The 14971-nt window shown below is 37.2% G+C and overlaps 1 protein-coding gene across 1 annotated transcript in view; it reads left to right on the plus strand.

The window, feature by feature from the left end:
• The first annotated feature begins 6990 nt into the window (after window positions 1-6990).
• LOC149151888 (uncharacterized) overlaps window positions 6991-14971 on the plus strand; it is a 64750-nt gene continuing 56769 nt past the window's right edge. Inside the window, exon 1 of the mRNA XM_089441721.1 lies at window positions 6991-7780. Within this exon, the coding sequence (XP_089297847.1) occupies window positions 7777-7780 (4 nt within the window). The 5' untranslated portion in view covers window positions 6991-7776. The remainder of the gene's footprint in view (window positions 7781-14971) is intronic.

Consider the following 14971-nt stretch of genomic DNA (forward strand, 5'->3'; position numbering starts at 1 on the left):
ATCATGAAGATCATAATGTTTGAAATTGAGTTTCAGAAGATACTTAGTCAATTTCTCGTACTAGGCTCGCGGTGCTTGCTTGAGGCCATACAAGGATTTTACAAGCTTGCATACTTTATGTTCTTGACCCTTCACAACAAATCCTTCAGGTTGGGACATAAAAACATTCCCTTTCATATCTCCATTCAAGAAAGCAATTTTTACATCCATTTGATGCACTTTCCAACTGTTCTGAGCTGCCAAGGCAAAGAGTGTCTGAATGGTAGCCCATTTTGATGTGGGGGCAAAAGTCTCCTCATAGTCGACTCCTTCCGTTTGTGCAAAACCTTTTTCCACAATCCTGGATTTGTGCTTATCAAGTGAGCCATCTGCTTTATACTTCTTCTTGAAGACCCACTTGTAGCCTATTGATTTGGTTCCCAATGGAGGATCAATCAGCTTCCAAGTGCCATTCTTTATCAAAGCATGATATTCTTTCAGCATCACTTCTTTCCATTCATCACGAGAAGTGACTTATTTGAAGGAAGTTTGTTTGAAATCTGTAGACAAATTCAGTTCACAATCGTAAGAAACATCCATATCAATAGGTGAATCAGAATCGTCTACATCACCTCCTTTTTTTCTGGTTGAGCTTCTTGTTCCTATATTTCCAACCTCATCAGGAAGAACACTTTCAAGTGTCTTTGTCGGCCATTTTGGAGGACCTTTCCGAGATGGCCCAAGTTGCTCAGTTGACTGAGATGGGGCTGAATCAAGATTTAGTCTCCCAAGTCTTTTAATCACATCATTCAAAGTGTCATCAGTGGCTGGAGAATCATGCGGGGGAGAGAGTGATTCAAAATAAGATTCCACATATTAATCCAGTATAGGAATCCCCCCTTCAAGATGTGGAATCTCATTATCAAACTCTTGAAAAGACTTTACATGTTCGAATCTATCCAAGCCATCAAGCTACCGCTCAACAACATTGTCAATCTTGAAAGATTTAAGAAAGATCACATCACTAGATGTTATAAACTTCTTATTCGCTTCATCATAGAGACAGTATGCTTTAGAGGTATTTGAGTACCCCAAGAAGATACATTTGCAACTCGCACCGAGTTTGTTTCTCTGTTCTGTGGGTTTCAAGGCATAACAAGTGAAACAAAAAACCCTGAGATGCCTCACCAAAGGAATGTGGCCATGCTACATTTCATAGGGAGTATTTTTTTTATAGTCTTAGATGGACTACCTATTCTTTATATACACAACACATAGAACTGCATCAGCCCAAAACACCAGTTTAACATTCTTGAAAAACATCATGGAACATACCATATTTAAGATTGTCATGTTCATTCTTTCAGCTACTCTGTTCTGTTGGGGATTATAAGGCACGATTGTTTGATGTTTGATCCCATGTTGGCGAAGATAGTTTTCAAATTCATTTGATGTATATTATTTTCCATTATCAGTACGAATAGATCCAATATGAGATTGTGCATCATTTTCAATCCATGCATGAAAGTTCTTGAATGTTTCAAAAGCTTCATATTTTTTCTTCAATAAATAAACCCAACACATTCTGGTGTAGTCATCAATAAATGTCATCATATATTTATTACCATTTGCAGAAGGAACATACATTGGGCCACATAAATCAGAATGAATGAGTTCAATTTTTCTATGTGCTCTGGAATGAGAATCATGAAAAGATTGTTTGTTGTGCTTTCCTAAGATACAAGCATCACATTGCTTAAGTTTCCTAGGAATAGTAGGAAAACTAGTAACACCATTTTTCTTCAACAAACGGAGGTTGTCATAGTTCAAGTGTCCAAATCTAGCATGCCATAAAAGACTTGATGGAAATGTACCTTCATCATAGTCAGAATTGTGTGAAAAGTTATGTGCGTGAGCAGAGTTTCCTTGAAACTTTAGAAGTCTTTCTTCTTCTATCCCAGTGATGACAGGTGAGTGATATGATGTTTTTCTAACCTTAACCTTGACATCAAATATGTGAATGGAGTGTCCTTGCTGGCGGATGTGGACCAAAGACAACAAGTTTATCCTCAACTCCGGGAGGTATAGAACATCATGTAGAAGGAATTCTGAAAGACAAGACATTTTGAGCATGATGGTTCTAAGCCCTGATGGCTTGAGTTTCGACTTATCTACAAAGTATATTGCTCCATCAACATTATCAATGAATTCTTCAAAGAAATATCTCCTGAAAGTCATGTGGCAAGTTTCTCCTGAATCAAGAAACCAAGAATCTTTACATCAAGCAAGTGAAGCATTGAATAAGTCTTCAGTTACTCCAATGTTGAAATGTGCCAAAACATAATGAGTGGACTCAGGTGCTTTACCCTTCCCTTTGTCAGATATTTTACCTTTTCCTTCATTTCTTTCCTACTCAATTCTGTCCCAAGGCAAATTACATGTGGAAGCATCATGTCCATCTCTATTGCATCGTATGCAATGAAGATTAGACCTTTCTCCTTGGAAATGTCTGCCCCCCTGCCTCTAAAATTCTTCCTTCCTCTTCCTCTTTGGCCACCTCTTCCTCTAGAAGAATCTTGTGCATGATTCTTCTCTTTTTATGCAAGGCACACAACTTCTTTAGAAGACTGAGGAGTTGTCTTCTTCCCAAAATCCTTCTCTCTTTCAAAAAATTTCTTCTTAAGGGAGTCAAAGGTAATCTCCTTAAGGTTTCCACTTGCTTGCAATGACTCAAGATAGTGTGAATAAGTGGGATATAGTGCCTTGACTTAAGCTATGAGAGGAATATTTTTTTCAACACCGGTGGCTTTTATGTCATGCATAATGGATCTTACTTCAGATGCTAAGGCAAGAGGGTCATGATTTTTCAACTCAAGATTGAACAACTTGATCATCAATTGAACAACTTCAACTTCATAACGTGAGCCATACAATTCCTTCAACTTATTTAAGGCTTCAAAGGCATTTGAAAATGGAGAAATATGTCGACTCACCTCTTCATTTACTGATGTTGCAATTAAGGCATAGACCTTGATGTTCTTGTTTTCTCAAAAGGCAAGCTCCTTATCTAAAGTAGGCTTTTCCGGTGCATTGTCTCATTTTCCTTCACAAACTCCTTTCCACAAGTCATTAAAAATGAGAGTGTGTTTTATCTTCCAGGACCACGCATGATAGTTCTCTTTGCTAGAGAGAACTACTCCCACAATGGAAATTAAAGAATGCATCATAAAAACTGATCTGGGCCAGAAATTTGCAACAAAAAATTGATGTCTGCAATTGTCTTCAAACAACCGTAATAATCTATTTCAATAATTTAAATAACACCATATATGATCTTCTCAGGCTTTAACTGTATATGTTATAAGGTCTTCAAAAGAGAAACTTAATGCCTATACCATATATCACTTATATATATTTTATACCATATGCTCCTATGGTATTATAATTCCAACTCATATAAAGCGTTTTTTTTTTGAACTCATGAATCCACATGGTTAAAACATACCACTCATCTCTCTTTTCTTTTTGGTTTAAAAAAAAAAACAAGATTTCAACCCACCATTCACGAAACTAAATGCATACCATGACATGAGTTCAATCAACCACTCACAAAACTCAAGAAATAAGTTAACGTAGAGAGGATAACATGAGAGGAGTTCTCCTCATGGTCTTCAAATCACGACTTTAACATATAAATTATGGTGTTCAAAAAACTACTCCAACACACTCTTCAAACGTAACTCCACATAACATATTATAAACACCCCTCACAATACTTTATGATCGGTCTTTAAATCACACCATTCAATATTATTTTACCACAACCAATGCACAATTCAGTTATAAAAATTCAACGCGTCTTTCAACACAGTGACTGAAATGAATTGCTTGAAGGAGATATCGTAGGGAGACCGAAATGAACTGTTAATACAGTCGTTACATGCTGAACTCAACGAAAGACATGGACGTCCACCATATAACAAGGCAACAACGACGCTTTTAAGCGTTATTCCTTTCTGCAACAGTGAAACTCTTCAAGTTCCATTCATCACATGACCTTCAAAAAAACAACGCGCATCAAAGGCATTCCACGCTGCTTCGATGCATAGCTCCAATGCATTGTAGAGATTACACTTGAATTAACACAGAGGTACAATGCAGGGCGTTCCCTTTCTGGCCTATGGATCTCGATGGACTTAGATGCATATAGATTTGAGATTCAAGAAGAATCTGAAATGAAATTTGAGTGGGAGCATAGAACTGTATGCATTCAGCGGACAAAGAAGAATCTGAAATGAAATTTGAGTGGGAGCATAGAACTGTATGCACTCGGCGGACAAAGGACAGAGCAGGGACAACTCTAAGTGAAATCAAGAAAATAGAAGGAGTTATACATTAGCAAAGAGCTAAATTTTGGATTTGGCTCTAATACCATGTCAATGGGAGTAACTCCATGAATTTGAATTAATACCATGTCACTAGGAGTAACTCCATGAATTTGAATTAATTTGTATTAGGAGAGAATGTTGTTAAAATTTTTTTGAATTTGAATTAATTTGTATTAAGAGAAAATGTTGTTAAAATTATATAACTTCAGTCAAATTCCATTTTGGAAAACATACATAATGGAGATAATCATTGCATTGAATTCTTATTTTCGAGAAGATCAAAATAGATCTAAAAATCATTTTATTTAGACAAGCAGAAGTTGATTTTTGAATTTATTTATTTACTCATGTATATTGTATTAGCTCAGCCCTATTCCCATATACAATTGCACAGGCGGGTCTCAACATCAAATGGGTACTCATGAAAGCCTATAAATGGAAGGGACCTCAAGCTCATTTTGGACACGATCATCAAGCACTCTCTCCTCTCTTCTATTGATAGGAGAAAGCTCGTGCAAAGGGTCTAAAACTATAGGGTCAAAGCTCACACATGTTTAGGGTTTTTGTTTCTCGAACGCATGCTCGTAACTAAGCATTCTAGGCCCCAAATGCACGCACAGAGTGGTCAAAGGTGCGTCTGGGAAGTCTCAGATGCACACACACAATGTCTAAGGATGTGTTTAGGAGGCTAGGGTTTCCGCAATCCAGTTTGGCGCATGTAGTTCACATGGGAGCGTCCAACTCAGTCTCAAACGCTTGCATAGAGTGTCTCAGGGAGCATCCAGGACCAAAGGATGAAGTATCAGTGTTCTGAAGATTCTGCCCAGTGATAGCCATATTCAATAGTTGACTACAGTCAGTGACAGTGCATTATAGTTCTCAGAATAAGGGTTTTTGAGCACAAGCATGTTTAGGGTCATGTCATGGATGTTCTAGTTGTTTTGTTACATTGATGAAGATATGGATCATTGTACTCTATTTTGTTAAATCATTTGATGACGATCTAAGAAGAAGAAGAATTTGCAAGGGTTTTTCCCGTAGTGGGTTTTACCTTGGTCTCTGACAAATCGTGACATCTCTCTGTGTGCATGCTTTTCTTCTATTGTTCTTTATGTTTTGCTCCATTGATGATGATGATATTGTTCTTTTTCCATAGTTCCATATGCTGATGAATAATGATGCAAATCTAAATAATGTTATAATGTTATGGAGTGAATTTAATATGTTAATGAAGAAATGTAATTATCAAAGAAAAGAACAATGTAGCCCTAAGAAAAATTAACAAATATAAATATATACAAGGAGAGGGAGACTATTAGGTTTCATCTCCCAATGTCTCTCCATCTGCAACTTCTTTTTATTTTTACTATTTACATTAAGAACAATGTAGCCCTATGAAAAATTAACAAATATGAATATATATAAGGAGAGGGAGACTATTAGGTTTCATCTCCTAAACAAATATGAATATATACAAGGAGAGGGAGACTATTTTCATCTCCCAATATCTCTGGCTCTGCAACTTCCTTTTATTTTTACTATTTACATCAGTTAGCCTAATCCAAAGATTAAATGTCAAAAAAAATATATTTTTTAATAATTTTTAATGATGAAAAATATTCATATTTATTTAAAATAAGATAAATTTATTTTATTAAATTGAAAGAACTTCTTGACTCATTTGAAAATTACCCATTCCACTAAGTAGAAAGTATTCATTCTTATATATTTATATATATGAAATGTAAACATAGAATTTTGGACTTCTCTAATCGGCAAGATTCAAATCAGAATTGTGACCCATTCTTTTTTTTTATATATATTATTTTATTAAAAAAATTATTAATCTAAAATGGTGTAGTTTATATACATATAATAGAAATGGACTTGTCTAATCAAGTGAATATTTGGCACTAAGTCCAGAAATCACTCATTCTTTTATATATATTCTCGAAACGTTAGGACTTTTGTAAGGAGAGGACAATTTCACCCAGATTGTGATTTGTTTGTAGGAAATTATTTATTTTTGTTTTTATATATTTAAGATATGAATATATATTTTTGGATTTGTCTAAGTAGATGATGATTTCACTTGGAGTGTGAATTTCGTATTTGATTTCGTATTTGAATTGTTTTTAATGGTGAAAATAGATTTAGGGCTGCCAAGAACGCATAAGACTTAAAATTATAAAAATTGATAATTATAATTTTATTTCCAAAAAATTCCATCAAATTTCGTCAACATTTATAAAAATGTTATACCTATATAGTCTACCCTTATAATTTTTGACAAGTTTTTTTTTTTTTTAATTCTTTTTTAAATTCAATCTCACACTTTATCAAATATAAAGTTTTAAGAAATCTTCATTAAATTTCAAGTAAATTTACCCAAATTTATATTGTAAAAAAATATCAAAATTAAAAATAATTAAACTACGATTATAAAAATAAAATAAAACGGAAAGGTAGTCTAACTAATAAACAAAATCAGGGAAGAAACAAAGAAACACGGGACTCGACAAAATCAGGGAAGAAACAAAGAAACACGGGTTTCGAGTCTTGAGACCAGCGAAAAATAAGTAGAGCGGAGCCTTTGAGCTTTGATATTCTCATCTTTATGGCCGCAAACTTACCTCATGTAGGGGTAACGGAACCGGTATGGACGAACGCCGCCGGATTTGTGTCCAGGCGAGAAACCTGTCGTGGTTTTGGTTTCAATGGGCTTCCGAGCACCAAGTTTATCACACAAATTCGCCGCAGGTCTAATTAATACCTCCAACTCCAACCCCGCGTTTAGTACTGAGAAGCGGACGCACCCTACCGATCCGCTCCCGGTTTAATTCAAACCATCTTTAGTACTGAGAAGAAGAAACACACCCACCCAAAAATTCCATTCTCTACTCTTACCACCCGCCCACGGATCTCTTTTTCAGATTGCAGGTTAAATCGTAGCCCCAACCAGCCATCCAAGTGGGCATCTTCATTTTCATCCATCCTCCTTTTCATTCTTGGCATAATTCTCCCTCTCCTGGCCATCATTTTTTATCTCTGTTCATCTTGCTCTGCATCTCAAAGCCAAGTTTCTCTTTATTTGGGATTTGGGGTTGGAAGGAAGGATCGGGAAAGAGAAGTATGGATTTGGCTACAGACGTTTTCATTCCGGAGGATTATGTGAAAAGCCGCTACAGGAGGACGAGCGGTAGAACTGAATCACCTTACAGTAATGAACACAAGTATCAGAGTCCAGCTAATCACATCAATCACAATGGGGACTTTGCCTCAAACTCATCCTCAGCTAGATGCACTAGTACTATTTCTGATAGCGCAACCAAAGGAGGATCATGGAGTTGGGAAATCATTATTCTGAATTGTCTCACACCATAAAATTGATTTGAAATCTGTTCAAAACATGGGTAAGATTCATCAACCATACACTTGGTTAACTTGCCTTAACATTTTCCTTTAGATTGCAATGATTAAATAGCTGTATATTAAAAAGCATTGAAATGAGTAAGCAGCTTTCTATTAAAAACTAAGAAAAACATTATATTGGAAAATAAAGTGTCCTCTTTTCCCTATATAAAGAAAATGCGTTTACTTTTAAACAAAAATTCAAGGTTTCTGATCAATCAATGTTTCAAACTCTGTTTAGAAGAGGAAAATGGTACAATAAGACATTAAAAATGGCTCAAAATTTCAAATTAATCAATGTGAAACTCTGTTTAGAATAGGTAATGGTCTCAAACTCTGTTCAGAATAGGAAAATTGTACAATAAGATATGAGACTTGCTTATAGTAAAACTTTCATTATGCTTGAAAATTTTACCTAATTCAGCTGCAAATTATTATCCAATTGAAAATCCATTTGCTATATATTGAGCTGATTCCTGATTTTAATACTTAGTAGACATTTAAATGACAACTTTGCGCAGTATAATTGCCAGAGTTTTGCAGATATAAGCATTTGGTTGGTTTTCATTTTTAGCATTATGCCAGATAATCATCATACAGGTTATTGACGCTCACCCATTTCCGTGGAGGAATTCACAACTCTGCACATATACGGAGCATTGGCAATCCAATTTTTGGAATAAATTTTTTGGTAGTTTAAGTTTAGGATGAGATTTTTAATACATGAAGTTAGGTTTCAATTTAGTCCTTGGCTTGTGTTTGAAAGTAAAACTTAGTTAAGATTTCATTCAAGATGCATTCCAAGTTATCATAACAACCCGACTTCTTAAATGGGATCACCGAGGGTTCAATACTCTGAAGAAAGTTCTTGAAATTCAGATACTCTGCTCAAAAGTCCAAGTATTTTCTGTAAACCTCTTATGAAGGTCACTGTAAACCTCTGTCTATTCAAAAAGGAAGTTGCCCACACACTTAACATCTAGAGAAACAAGGAAATCACGTCTTGCAAAACAAATTAACAATCCCTAAACAAAACAAGTGAGATGGAGAGGAGGATGGAGGTCTTTTCAAATGAGAAACTAACCAGATTCACTGAATATGAAAAAAAAATATAGTCTTTGTATGCAAAGAAGAAAATGACCAGAATCAAACTTCTTAGCTTTATTCTTTATATGCAAAATGAAAGAGGATGTGCTTATATGCAAACTTTATGAAAACTCATAATGGTTCATACTAACCTTTGGTTTAATAAAGCCTTTTATAAACAAACTATAATGTAACTGAATTAATGAAATTAAATACATAATTACCATGTCTTTCTTTCACTTTAAATGCAAGCACAACCTGTAGACATGAAGGCAAAAGAAATATCCTACCCTTATCATAATGTGGAGGTAGTCATATTATATTTTAGCAACTCATACCTTCACCTTGAAAGCAAATGCAACATTGTAGACATGAAGACAAACGCAAGATCCTATCATCACAATTGAATGCGAAGGGAGTTATCTCATCTTTTGGAAACTCCTTAACCTTAAACATAAATGCAACATAGTAGACATGAAGACAAACCAAAGATCCTATCATCACAATTGAATGCGAAGGGAGTCATCTCATCTTTTGGAAACTCCTTAACCTTAAACATAAATGCAACATAGTAGACATGAAGACAAATGAAAGATCCTACCTTCACCATGGAATATAAAGGTAGACGTCTTATCTTTTAGCAACTCTTACCTTCACCTTGAAGAAAAATGTAGCATTGTAGACATGAAGACAAAGGAAAGATTCTATGTTTGCCATGGAAGGTGAAGTCATCATCTTATCTTTTATCAACTCTTCAACAATATGTTGGCTTTATGTCCAGAGTTACTCTTTTTGTCCAAATTTCCAAATAATCCAGCATATGAAATATTATTTCCTGTGTCCAAAATTTGTCTTATTAAGCATGCAAAGACAATCTAAAATGACTATATAAGTGGGCTTTTTTGGATTCCATATTGTCCCTCTTCTTGCCTCAAGTGATCAGTAAGTTGGAAACAAATGAATAAAGTCAAAATTACAAGTAACAGATTTCACTGACTTCTCATCAAAGGTTTTTTTGGGGCTTCTATGATCATTTCTTGTTTTCAAAGTTGATTTCTAGGGCTTCAATTTTTAAATTTTAATATATTAAATCTTGAACACCTAACCAAATTTAATACTTGTTTCTTTCTCCATGTTGCTAATAATCTCATGTTGTGTAGAGAACAAAAGTATGATTCTTATGTAACACATATTTAAAAACTACCTTGCATAGCCTGTCACAATCTAGCCATAAACATATGACCAATTGCCCTCTATGTTCTAAACTACCCTACATAACTTGTCACAATATAGCCATAAACATATGATCAATTTCCCTCTATGTTCTGAGTTCTTTACATTTTTTTGAGTGAAAAAATCTTCATATATCGCCAAAAATTCCTATTCGTTCCCGCTCTCTATAACTTGTCACAAGTTCATTTTATATTGGGGAATTGTGTTTATGGGACTTTTTTTTTAAATTGAAACAAGTGAGATAAATCTGCATTTTGATGAAGTAGGCCGTCTGCAAGGCCACCTCAATTAATTTCTCTATACCGTGATTTTCCCGGTATCCTTCTTTGGCTTTATCGTAAGTTTGGGTTTAATCACAAAAACTTCCATCCTTGTGGGAAAAGGGCATCATTCATCTTACTAAGTGCATGTTCTAATTTAAAGATTTGTAAGCAAGTGTTACCAATAATATTCTTACACAAAGCAGTATACAATATTATACAACACACAATAGAGTAGAAAGGAAAATAACACGAAGTAATGGAGAGAAAAACAATAAGAACTTTATTATAATATCACAACCACAACACCAAACTCTAATTGTCTATTTGTTACATTCATGCCATAATTATACTTAGTATTCAATGATAAGATAGTTATTGGTGTTTAAATACCTCAATTTGTTGACCAACTGTTGACGGTGCTGGACCCGCTAACATGTTAGGGGATCTCCTTGGTAAGAAGTCCTAACTAGGCCTCAAACCTTTTGGTGTAAGAGTCCCAGCAGTGGGTCGTACGGTAATGCCTTGACCGCAATTTCGCACAGAGGAAAGTAAGATAACTCTGTTGGTAACAAGGGTGTGACAGTTGCAGTAAGACAAGGAAGGTGCATGAACGATTCTAACACACAGAGAGTTGGGTGAGTGCGCCCCTTCGAAACCTGTGGTAGCACGCGGGTTGGAAGGCAACACACGAGCGAAGATGCATCACAAACTGGAAAGCAAGTTAGCTAACAATCCAAAGTGATGGTTAAACCAATCAACACATTTAAGTAAGATTCATATATACTTATACAAAATAGTCCATACATGCATGCGTAAGCAAAAAAATACATATACCATTTAGAGTAAACAAGATAGTTGGAATACAATATGACATATGCATGAAACATGTTGGCTTTGTTATATTAAGAAGTGTAAGTTCCAGTCATACAATACATCCATGTCCAGTCACTAGTTTTGATAGCGGAATGTTACATTCACAATTGCCTGCTCCTCCAAAGAGATGTACTAGCTCTACGTAGTGCAGAATCCAAGGCTCGTTACAATATTGTCCAAGCTCTCTCTAAGATAGTCTTATCGGAAGCTTGGTTGACCAAAAGCCTATAAAATGAGTTATGAGGTGCACTATTTATAGCAAAGGGTGGGGTGACCCTTGACATTCTCCTTTGAGATCATTCATCTACCCTCATGACTCTTCAAATACTCTATGATTGTTACATTCAACTATTGACACTTGAACTTCCACTTGACAAGATGTTACATTACAATGCACATGTGCCCATGTGAGACAAAATGGCTTGAGCAAGCCATGCAAGACATCACTAACACTCAGACCATTGTGGTGAGACCAACTCTTTGACATGCTTGTGATGGTCAGAGGTGATGAGCTGATGTCAATCTTGGTTGTCCGTGATGGTGTCCATGCGCTAAATTGTGACATCTTGCTGAAGTGAACTCTTGCCCTCGTTGCATCTGGGTGCACTGATATGGCTCCTCTGTCCAACTCGTCTGATAGCATGTGCATGGTCGTCCTGGTGCAACCGGATCGACAACATGTTGATGCATAGTGTCTATGCTGCTCTCCAAGCATGTGCTGGTGGCCGTGCACATCAACTTGTCGAGGTACATGTTTAGCTCTAGTCGGACTTGCTTCTTGTCTTCGCCTCGATGAGTGTGCCGAATGGGTGGGATCGCACGCTTGCGCACAATGACATGCATGTTGTTGCATTCCCTTACATGCAATCAACAACATTGCTCACCTTGTCTGCTCTGTGCCAGTAGCTGGGATGGATCTATAACTTGTACGTATTAATTTCCTTGTCTACAAACAACTTGATGTCTTCGTGGGTAGGCAAGTTCATAGACACTTGACGACTACATACCCAAGTGTTCTCTGAACGATGTCCTCTACTCTGCTCTCCTGGAAACCATTCTACATGTTTTTCTGAGAGACAGATGAACACCTACCATACCTAGAGACATGGCAACACTCATGGCAAGAAATTTTTCAATCGAAAACCAAAATGAACTTAAGAACTGATTTGCAACATACCTGTGTGACTGATCATGAAGGTTGTGCAATTTCTGTCGGGATGTCGGGAGACTGACTGCCAAAACTGTGCAAGGCACAGTCCAAGCTGTCAGGGGGCTGACTGACTACTGGAACTGTGCAATGCACAGTCCAACCTGGCCTGTTAAGGACTGAAACTGTGCAATGCGCAATTTCAGTCAGTAGTGACATGCAAGCAGTAAACTGCATTGCGCAGTTTTTGAGGCCAACAAGACACTGCCTCCAAGAATTGTGCAATGCAAGCCTGGAGGTCAGTGCATGGCTAGATTTGTGCAATTTCTAGAGGGAAGGCAGAGCCTTCGCTTCCGAAAATTCGTAGTGATAGCCGAGCGAGGCACAGTCCGGGCCAAATCAACCTAGTCCGACCGACGGGCGATTGAAAATATGAGAAGTGTGAATGCATGAGGAGATTAGTGCAAACAAGAGTGAATGATCATTCATGCAAACAACAAGTGCAAGATTTAGGAAACAAGAAATCATGCAAGTGTGTGAAGCGATTCGCTGCAACAACGACGTCCGTGAAAAAACAATTCCATTCATGCGACAGGAGTGAGATGCAAACGAAAATTGAAACGGTGCTATTACAAGCTAGTATGCATGTAAACGACAACAAGCACTCACTGAAATCGAGCAAACAACACTCACACAAAGTGAAACACAAAAAGCGACAGAAATGCAGTGCAAGTCATGAATAGTGAGCTTACCCCAAGAAAACTGAGCTAAATGTACCGACGACTCCTAGATGCAATGTGGGATGCCAGAGCTATAAGGTCGATGTGAGGAATGAGCTCTGTAATGTCCAGTTGATGAGTTTTGATAAGATCGAGGTTGTAACGTGCATGCCACAAATCTAGGAAAAGCGACACTTGGCGGGAGGTTTCTGAGATGATCCTTTCATATAACCTCTAGCTACTAAAAATAGATCCTTGAATCAAGGGATGCCTTTGCATGTTTCCTTGGGAGGAGCAGCCCATGCATGCAAATCAGTTTTGCTCGGTCCCGGAGGGAACCGGTAAACTCAATTGCACATGCAAGAGCCTACTCAACTGTTGGGAGAAAATGCGCATTTTTGGGAGGGAGCTAGGCTGGCTGCCTAGGAGATTTGCTCAATTTCTGGGCAGAGCAGTTGACTGGTGCCTAGGATTGCACAATTTATGGACTGAGCAGCCCTGCTGGGAAGAATAGCACAATTTTCTCAATGAAGCTTAACTAGAAGATCTACACAATTCTAGAGCCCAGCAAGCTGCCAGATAGAATTGCGCAATTTATGGAGGGAATGTTCGTTTCCCTCCAGAATTACACAATTTCTTGAGGGAGTTGCTCAGCCTGCAGCTGCACCAAGTCCGGAAGAACAACCTGTGATGGGAATGGAACAAGCTCTGATGGACAAGCTATCATTCTACAAGAAAATCATTGAATCTTGTGTACTTGATGAAGCAAGACATGCTGCTGTGAAAGGTTGGTAGGGAGGCTCCAAAACAAAGCTAAGGCAAAATTTTGGAGGGTGGTTGTAGCCGCTACAACACTTGGCGACACACTGGTAGAAATCCAGTTCTCTAAATGGACCTTGTTCGTGAAAAACAAGTCTAACACCTTCGGAAGTATTGTTCAGTTCTTAGTTCGTCTTGGTTTCACACTAGCCTGATTGTAAGATGTAGCATCTGCCAAGCTCTTGGTCGAATGACACACATTCCAAGCCAAGGCAACACAGTTGTTTCGATTGGGGTTGAGGGGTATATTGGTGCACAAGCAATATAGTCATCAAAGTCTTAGTTTCATCTCTGGTGTTGCTCCTCTGCCAACAGGCCTGGACAATACCCAAATGGAGTCACAACGGAACACTAGCATGGCTCCACTACCAGCGAGCCTGGTCAATACCTCGTCGGAGTTACTTGCATCACCTCTCTATGCAAGAAGCCTTTCTCTTCTTTTGCCTTATTCATTTTTCATTTTTTGAAATTTTCACTTTTCATTTTTTCATTTTCACAACTGTGCATAGCACTTATTCATTTGAGAGGCGGAAGAGGGATCCTGACTTATTTAGAGCATAAGAGGTTGTTCTTGTAGAGAAGTAGTTTATTGTACCTTTGACATGCCTGTTAAGGTTTTCCCCCTCACCTTAATCTACTTGACTGATCTGGCAATGGCTAATCCAAAAGCAACTGACTAGAGTACGTGACATTAGTTAGCACACAAAAGCTGTGTTTTCACCAAGGTTCACTTCGAACAATACATATTTTCCATCGACGTATCATGGACTAAAAGTAAAAATTTCTTCATACAGAGGCGAGATGACAGATAACCAAGTATTGATAGTTGTACAAGGCCTCTTGTACTTTACCCAGCTTGTTTCAAGAGTCATACATGGTTTCATGCGAAAATAACATATGAACAAAACAAGAAAACGAACAACAAAGCAAAGCAGAAGCAAAAGAAAAGTGAGTAAGAAAACAAGCAAGCAGACAAACAAACAAACAAAACAAGTAAGCAAACAAGCATGCAAGCAAACCAACTAAAAGCAAACAATACTCTTACTCCTAAGC

This window comes from Pinus tabuliformis, chromosome 9, assembly GCF_031772625.1.
Source record: "Pinus tabuliformis cultivar Carrire ecotype Pingquan chromosome 9, CPIR1, whole genome shotgun sequence".
Lineage (NCBI taxonomy): Eukaryota > Viridiplantae > Streptophyta > Pinopsida > Pinales > Pinaceae > Pinus > Pinus tabuliformis.